Raw genomic sequence first — 9,457 nt, forward strand, 5'->3', positions numbered from 1 at the left:
ATGAAGTCACAAAGCAGAGATAAAGGAATTGTGTTTGGTAAAGTGTGGGAAAAGAGAAGCACCTGGGCAAAAAAACCTGGGCAAAAAGTTTGTCAGGACTCCATTCCAAATGCTAGACACCTAGGAATCAACAACAAAAATGAAACTGCACCAAAGCTATTTAACATTTGGGCTAGGGTCTCTCTGTGTACCAGTGAGCCTATATCAGCATCAGCATATATTTTTAAGGCAGTAATTAGCATAAAGTAGGCACATGTGAAAGGAATGAAGCAATGACAGGACAGAAAGAAAGAATGCCTGCTGTCCTGCCAGTGATTCTTCTTTATCCTTCTTTCCTTCCACTGGAAAACACTTGCATCCTAAATGCTGGATCTAGCTTTATGCATAGATATTATAGTTTGATTGTTTCCATCAACCCTGGGCAGAGCTTGTCTATAATAGCTGGTAGAAAGGCACATCAAGTTACCAAGTTCAAAACATTGTTCATTCTTTTCCTCTTGGGGAAATGTTATCAGAGTCTTTCCTCAGTGGCTGTAAAACATCTTAATTCTGATGCAACCTGGCTGAGCCCAAGAGCTGCTACTAGAGATTTAGAAGAGAAATCAACTTATTCAAAAGAAAGAAGCCTTTCATGTCAGAATCTCTGCTGGTGTATAGATGTATTTCTTTTAAAAGTCAAACTTGAATATTTCAAGGGCATCCAAATGAGTAATTAAGTGGCATTACAGAAGCTTCCAGTCACACCACCCTAGTGAGAATCAAGAATTCTCAAAGTGAAGGCAATTACCTCTTTGAATACATAAAAACAATATATTAAAGCATGACACATAGTGCAAAAAAAGGAAGCATTCAGCAGAGCAAAATGAAGCAGCAAACAAACTGTCCTAACAAGAGAACAGAGACACTCCTTCTAGAGTTCACAGTCTAGAGCCAAAGAGACATCCAGACTTTTTTTTTTAACTTTCATACAGTAACAGCTTTATTATAAATTTGACTTCATATGCAAATTTGGAAAGGCAATTACACTTAAAATCAACTCTTTAAAAAGTTTAAATATCACATGATAGATACACACTATTTGAAATTCCATAATAAGGTATTTAAATAAGTAACACATTGCTTCCCATTTTGTTTATCTAGCTATACTCTTATTTTCTTACTTTCTTACCCACACTTTGCAGGACTAGAAATATCTCCCTGGCCAGGCAGATGGGCGAAGTGAATATTCTCACTAAGGTTCATATTAGTTCATTTTCTGATATAAGACCTTAAGGTACAGTGTTCTCATCAGTAATGTAATCATTAAAAGCACAGGTATTAAGTAAGTTGGAGCTGGATTCAAACCCCTGTTCTTATATACCAGCACTTATGATCGTGGGCAAGTTATACTTTTTTCCCATTTATAAAATAAGGATGCATATTTCATTAAATCCCCAAAACTTTAAAATACAATTATACGATCTTTAGCTAAAACCTTCTTACCTTAAGTGGCAATCTCTCATTGCTATTTTGGAAGTCATGATCAAATATAATAGCAGCCAGCACACGAGTGGTCTTATTTACAAACATAATGTACCTCTCAAAATCTTCTTCCGAAGAAAAACCTCGAACTGCGGACAGAAAAATCTAAATCAGTCATCATATAAATGTAAAATGTCTAATGGTTATTCCTATTTCCCTATATGTACCATGAATACCCTAATCCTGTCCTAATAATGTAAATTTTAGAACATTACTACTCAAATATTAATATCACAGATGTCTTAATGAATATTCAGGGTACATAAAAATTCTTGGGTATCATAAAAGCTGTGTGGCATTATGAACAGTATTAAATCATTACAATATGTATTAAGGCAAACTGGGATGGAAAAACTTTTAATTGTGTTTTGAAATCTAGCGATTTAAAGAAAAATGTGGAGGGAGGATCAAGATGGCAGAGGAGTAAGATGTCAAGTTCACCTTCTCCCACAAACACATCAAAAAAAAAACACATCCACATGTAGCACAATTCACACAGAACATCTTCCGAACGCTGGCAGAGGAACTTAAAACCTCCAAAAAGGGCAAGAAACCTTTGGCATACCTGGGTAGAACAAAAGAAAAGAGAGAGAGGAGAAGGAATCAGGATGTGACTAGCATTCAGAAGAGGAAGCTCTGAAAGAGAAGAGGAACCCATACCCTGGGAAGCCACCTAACTGATGGAGAGATCAGCCGAGATGGAGAGACCTCAAAGTCGCTGAGAAAAGTGCAGCAGCTGGACTGAGGAGGGCAAAGCAGAGTGAGAGCCGCACAGACCGCGGGCACCACCGACCGGGACCCCACAGCCTGAGATGCTCCAGTGGGGCTGGGCGCTGAGACTCAGGCTCCCAAGGTCAGTTCGGGGGAGAGGACTAGGGTTGGAGACAGCCTAAGGGGCTAGGGAGGGGTGTGCCCTGGGCTGGGGAGCAGAACTTCACAGCCAAGGGAAGCCTGGAGGCGCTCTGGGCCTGCAGGAGAGGCAAGGCGCCATTGTTTGGTAGGGTGAGAGGAGGAGGGGCGGGCTGCCATAGGGATCTCCTGCGCATGCCTGCGGGCTCTCAGGGGGCAGGGCGCTTCTGGCCCAGGCGATGGGTGGTGAGAGGCCACTTGCCCTGGCTATGGGAGACCAGGCGATTCTTGCGCGGCCTGTGGGTGGTGGGGCACCTCTTGTGTGGGCTAAGGGCTGCAGGGGACTAAGTGCAATGGGGTGCCTCTTGTGTGATCTACAGGCACTGGAGACAAACCGCAGCAGTCATCTCAGAAAGCAGAGGGAGGTGTGGTCTGCCACCACTAGGGGTCTGTGAATAGGCTCCACCTGTGGCCCCAGTCACCTCAGAGGTGGGCAAAAAAGAGGGCACTGCAACGGAGCACCACCTGTTGTTGCTCTCACTCCCCTGGGAGCACACCCACCCTGCTGCTGCTGCCACTGCCAAACGCGCAGGACAGCGCCCACAGGCTTGATCACAGTCACTTCTCAGGACCCTGCAACTAGAACAGCCTGTGCAGCACCTCCTGCATGGGCTAAGTGGGACAGGGTGCTTTCTTGCGTGGTCTACAGGTGGTGGGGGCAAACCACCACAGTTATCTCTGACTCCAGAGGTGGGCGTGGCCCACCACCACTTGGGATCCTGGAACAGCTAACACTTGCAGCCCCAGTCATCTCCGAGGGCACCACACAGGAGGGCATTGCTACTGAACACCACCTGTTGTTCCTCTCACTCCCCTGGGATCTTACACACCCTGCAACTGCAAATGCTCTGGGCACTTTTTAAATCTGCCTAAGATTCATTACCACTTACCAGGGCCCTGAAACTAGGAGTGGCTTGCGCCACCTTGCGGCAGGTCCTTGCTGCTGTCAAGAGTCCAGCAACCAGGCACTGACTACTAGCTCTACCTACTGCCTCCTTCTCCCCGGGAACACACTCAGTGCCCTGGGGATAACAGCCTGCTCACAACGAAGAAAGAGACAGCAAATGTCCAAACCACCATGCCAAAAATAAATAGTAACCCACCACAAAATACAAAGGGGAGCTCTTGCATAGAAATAGCCCTCCAAGACTACAGTTTGGTTTCCCTTAAACTCACAGGAAAAAAAAAAAATATATATATATATATATGCAAGATGAATAAGCTCAGGACCCATTCCCAGTTAGAAGGACAGGAGAATTCACAGCAAACAATGAAACAGACCTCTGCGGTCTAACAGACACTGAGTTCAAAGGGAGATAATGAAAATAAGGAACAAAATAAGGAATTAAGGGTCAAAATGAAGGAATTAAGAGAACATATAAACAGTAACAGAGATTACTTTAGAAAGGAACTAGAAAATATGAGGAGGAACCAAGAAAAATTTAAAAATTACTTTGCAGAGATGCAAACTGAAAAGCAGAATGAATAATGCAGAGGAACAAATTAATGACTTGGAAGATAGAATAATGGAAATCACCCAATCAGGACAGCAGACAGAAAACCAAATTTAAAAAAAAAACAATACAAAATCAATATAAGAGATTTATGGGATAATATAGAGCAGGCCAATGCACATGTAATAGGAATTCCAGAAGAAGAAAGATAAAAGGGGATCAAAAATATATTTGAAGAAATTATGTCTGAAAACTTTCCAAATCTAAAGAAAACAGATATCCCGGTACAGGAAACACAGAAGGCCCCAAAGAAGTTGAACTCAAACAGGACCACACCAAGACATATTATAATAAAAATGGCAAAAGTTAAAGATAAAGAGAGGAATCTAATATAAAGCACACTGAACCTATCTACAGAAAAGAAATAAACTCATGGACATGGAGAAGAGACTTGTGGTTGCTTCCAGAGAAGGGGAGGGGGATGGACTGGGAGTTTAGGGTTAGTAGATGCAGATTATTGCACTTAAAGTGGATAAGCAATGAGTTCCTGTTGTATAGCAATCACTTGTGATGGAACATGACGGAGCATAATGTGAGAAAAAAGAATGCATATATATTTATAATTGCGTCAATTTGCTGTATAGCAGAAGCTGAAAGAACATTGCAAATCAACTCTAATACATTTTTTAAAAGCCTTAAAAAATACACACGAGAGGGATCGGGAGCTTGGGCTTATCAGACACAACTTAGAATAGATTTACAAGGAGATCCTGCTGATAGCATTGAGAACTTTGTCTAGATACTCATGTTGCAACAGAAGAAAGGCTGGGGGGAAAATGTAATTGTAATGTATACATGTAAGGATAACCTGACCCCCTTGCTGTACAGTGGGGAAAAAAAAAATACACACATGAAATAAAACTGGCAAAGCCAAGAAAGAAAGAAACAAAGAAAGAAAGAAACAAAGAAAGAAAGAAACAAAGAAAAGAAAACCAAAGAGAAGCAATTCTGCCTTCAGCTAGTTGAGTGTTGCAGGTTCATTGAGGTGGCTCAGAACAGGGGTGAGTAATATGCCTTAGCCTAGGGCAAGGCAAATATAAAAATTGGGACAGAAAAATTTTTCTTACTTAAGCTACATGATTTTGTTATGGGAACAACCAAACAGGTCCTGAATGAGAAAGTAACAGCAACAGCAACAAACATTTTTTAGCCAGTGAGAACTGGAAACTGGAAACCTATTCCACCGCAAAAAAGTTTCATCTGATCTCTAAATATTTCATAACTGAAAATGTTGTACAAAGTTTTGGATTACTGTAGATTACTGACAGTTACCTCATTCTGAAACTCACTACACATTCTCCAAGAGGAAAAAAAAATCAAAGAAATAAGTGGGGAAAACACTCATAACACACACCTGCTACATGACTAGGAAACAATACCACAAACTTCAAATTAAGTGTTAAGTAGGAAACGATAGAGCCATTTTCCAGCAGAACCAACCACTGAGCCGATAACAGTGAAGAGTCAGACACAGGCTTATCAGAGAAGATGAGAGTGGAGTATGGGTTGAGGGATGCCAGAAGACAGGTAAAATTACCCCTATACTAAGAAAGTGCCACCAAACAGCAGAAAATACAAAGGAATAGCTCTGGACAGAACATATGTCAAAACTCTGGCTACTGGGGAAATTAATAAGAGAATAAGACTGCACAGTGTGTGGCCTGAGAGACTGGTGTTTGGAAAATACAATTACTGGCAGAGATGAAATGGGAATATAGAAAGCTACGCTTTGAGATTTGATGGCAAAGGGAGGAAAATGGAAGAGTTGGAAATCGAATATTCTCTACAAAGAAAAGAAAATCACAAAAATCAGAAAATCCAGAGAAAAGACTTGTGGCTACTGGGATGGGAGAGGGAGGGAGTGGGAGGGATCGGGAGCTTGGGCTTATCAGACACAATTTAGAATAGATTTACAAGGAGATCCTGCTGAGTAGCATTGAGAACTTTGTCTAGATACTCATGTTGCAACAGAACAAAGGGTGGGGAGAAAAATGTAATTGTAATGTATACATGTAAGGATAACTTGATCCCCTTGCTGTACAGTGGGAAAATTAAAAAAATTTTAAAAATGAAATGCATTCTAAATACCACTACTACATTGACTTTAGTGATACATTCACTCGCATCACCACTGCCCTAAAATATATTTAAACAATCCTCATGTTGTAAAAAAAAAAAAAAAAAGAAAGAAAATCCACCAACTTCACCACCAAAAGAGCCCCATTGACTTTAAAAACTGATATGCAAACAGGAGAAGGTATTCTAGAAATATAATCGGGAATATAAGCTGTTTATGCTCAAGGTTGAGAGTAGCCCATCAAAACTCTCAACCTTGAGCATATACAATTTATATTCCTGATTCTGATAATATAAGACATTTAAAAATTGACAGAATCCTGAATAACCAAAGCAATCCTGAGAAGGAAGGATAAAACTGGAGGCATCACACTTGCCAATTTCAAACTTTATTGCAAAGTTATAGTAATCAAAATAAGTATAGTAGTGGTGTTAAAAAGACACATAGACCAATGGAATAGTCAGTAGCTCAGAAATAAACTGTGTTTATATGTTTAACTAATATTTTACAAAGGAGATGAGAAAACCCAATGAGGAAAACACAGTTTTTTTCAATAACTGGTGTTGAAAAAAAATTGGAATATTCACATGCAAAAGAGTGAAGTTGGACCCTTATCTTACATGACTCACAAAAATTAACTCAAAATAGACTAAAAAATTAAATCTAAGATGTAAAATCTTAAAACTCTTAGAAGATAACAAAGGATGGTAATGATTTTTTTTGGACATGACACCTAAAGCACAATGAACAAAATAAAAAATAAACAAGATGGAGTTCCTGTCCTGGCTCAGTGGAAAACGAATCTGACTAGTATCCATGAGGATGCAGGTTTGATCTCTGACCTCGCTCAGTGGGTTAAAGATCCAGCATTGCCGTGAGCTGTGGTGTGGGTCACAGAGGTGGCTTGGATCTGATGTTGCTGTGGCTGTGACATAGGCCAGTGGTTACAGCTCCAATTGGACCCCTAGCCTGGGAACCTCCGTATGCCATGGGTGAGGCCTTAAAAAAAGATAAATAAATAAACAAGAGACATCAAACTAAAAATCGTCTGTATAGCAAAAGAAACGATCAGCAAAATAAAAAGGCAATCTATGGAATGGGAGAAAATATTTGTAAACCATATATCTGATAGAGTTAATATTCAAAATATATAAGAAACATGCAAACCAATAGCAAAGAAAAACAAAAACTATACTAATCTAATTTTAAAATGGGCAAAGGGGAGTTCCCGTCGTGGCTCAGTGGAAACGAATCTGACCAGCATCAATGATGAGGATGCAGGTTCGATCCTTGGCCTCACTTAGTGGGTTAAGGATCTGGCCTTACCATGAACTGTGGTGGTAGGTCACAGGCGTGCCTTGGATCCTGCATTGCTGTGGCTGTGGCATAGATGGATGCTACAGCTCTGATTCAACCCCTAGCCTGGGAACCTCCATATGCCATGGGTTCAGTCCTAAAAAGCAAAAATAAATAAATTAATTAATTAATTAAATGAGCAAAGGAATTGAATAAACATTTTCCCAAGGAAGATATTCAAACGGCCAAGTACATGAAAAGATGCTCATCAATAAACATCAAGAACTGCAAATCAAAACCACAATAAGATAGCTCTGTCCGATATCTCTATCATCCAAAAGACAAGAGATAACAAATGCTAGTGAGGATGTGAAGAAAAGAGAAATCTTGTACACTGTTGGTAGTAACAAACACTGGTATAGCAACTATGGAAAACAACATGCAGAATCTTCAAAATAATTCAAAAAGATTCATGCATTCCAGTCTTCACTGTAGCACTATTTACAATAGTCAAGACATGGAAGCAACCTAAATTCCCATCAACAGAGGAAGGGATAAAGATATGGTACATGTATACAGTGGAATATTATTCAGCAATGAAAAGTAAAATAATGCCATTTGAAGTAACAGGGATGGACCTAGAGATTAGCATACTAAGTGAAGTAAGTCAGAGAAAGACAAATACCATATGATACCACTTATAGGTAGAATTTTTAAAGGGGTAAAAGAATTTATTTACAAAACAGAAATGGGTGAAAGTGATCAAAAGTTATAAACTTCCAGTTACAAATTCTGAGCATGTAATGTACAACACGGTGACCATAGTTGGGAATACTGTACTGTACATTTTTTTTTCATCTCTCTGTATTCTTTTTTTTTTTTTTTTTTTTAGGGCTGCAACCTACAGCATATGGAAGATCCCAGGCTAGGGGTCAAACTGGAGCTACAGCTGCTGGCCTATGCCGCAGCCACAGCCACAGCAACGCCGGATCCGAGCCACATCTGTGACCCACACCACAGCTCATGGCAATGCCGGATCCCTAACCCATTGAGCAAGTCCAGGGATCGAACATGTGTCCTCATGGATGCCAGTCAGATTCGTTTCCACTGATCCATGATGGGAACTCCTATATCGTACATTTAAAGTTGCTAAGATCACAACTATCACTATTTGCAGATGACAGGATACTATACCTAGGAAATCCTAAAGATGCTACCAGAAAACTGTCAGAGCTCATCAATGAATTTCGCAAAGTCACAAGATACAAAATTAATACACAGAAATTGATTGCATTTCTATATACAGACAATGAGAGACCAGAAAGGGAAATGAGGGAATCAATCCAATTTACATCATATCAAAAAGAATAAAATGCTTAGGAATAAACCTATACTCTGAAAACTGTAAGATGCTGATGAAAGAAATCAAAGATGACATAAAAAGATGGGAAGACGTACCATGCTCTTGGACTGGAAAAATCAGTATGGTCAAAATGCCTATACGACCCAAGGCAATCTGCAGATTCAATGCCATCCCTATCAAATTATCAAGGACGATTTGCAGCAACATGGATGGAACTAGAGACTCTCATACTGAGTGAAGTAAGTCAGAAAGAGAAAGACAAATACCATACGATATCACTTATATCTGGAATCTAATATATGGCACAAATGAACCTTTCCACAGAAAAGAAAACCATGGACTTGGAGAATAAACTTGTTGTTGCCAAGGGGGAAGGGGAGGGAGTGGGGTGGATTGGGAGCTTGGGGTTAATAGATGCAGACTATTGCCTTTGGAATGGATTAGCAATGAGATCCTGCTGTGTAGCACTGGGAACTTTGTCTAGTCACTTATGGTGGAGCCTGATAATGTGAGAAAAAATAATGTCTACATGTATGTGTAACTGGGTCACTATTGTATTGGGGAAATAAAAATTTAAAATAAATAAATAAATAAATAAATAGATGAAGGAAAAAAAAATTACCAAGGACATTTTTCACAGAACTCAAACAAAATATTTTAAAGTTTGTTTGGAAGCACAAAAGACCCAGAATAGCCAAAGCCATCCTGAGAAAGAAAAATAGAGCTGGAGGAATCAGGCTCCCTGACTTCACACTATACTACAAAGCTACAGTCATC

The 9,457-nt window shown here is 39.9% G+C and overlaps 1 protein-coding gene across 1 annotated transcript in view; it reads right to left on the reverse strand.

Moving 5' to 3' along the window:
• Positions 1–5,221, reverse strand: part of LOC125128405 (phospholipid-transporting ATPase ABCA3-like) — a 195,777-nt gene extending 190,556 nt beyond the window's left edge. Inside the window, exons 1-3 of the mRNA XM_047782760.1 lie at positions 5,217–5,221; positions 2,570–2,744; positions 1,483–1,626 (exon numbers count right to left, since the gene is read on the reverse strand). Of these exons, the coding sequence (XP_047638716.1) occupies positions 1,483–1,626; positions 2,570–2,744; positions 5,217–5,221 (324 nt within the window). The remainder of the gene's footprint in view (positions 1–1,482; positions 1,627–2,569; positions 2,745–5,216) is intronic.
• Between the last annotated feature and the right edge of the window lie 4,236 nt (positions 5,222–9,457).

The sequence above is a fragment of the Phacochoerus africanus genome, chromosome 5, assembly GCF_016906955.1.
Source record: "Phacochoerus africanus isolate WHEZ1 chromosome 5, ROS_Pafr_v1, whole genome shotgun sequence".
NCBI classification, from domain to species: Eukaryota; Metazoa; Chordata; class Mammalia; order Artiodactyla; family Suidae; genus Phacochoerus; species Phacochoerus africanus.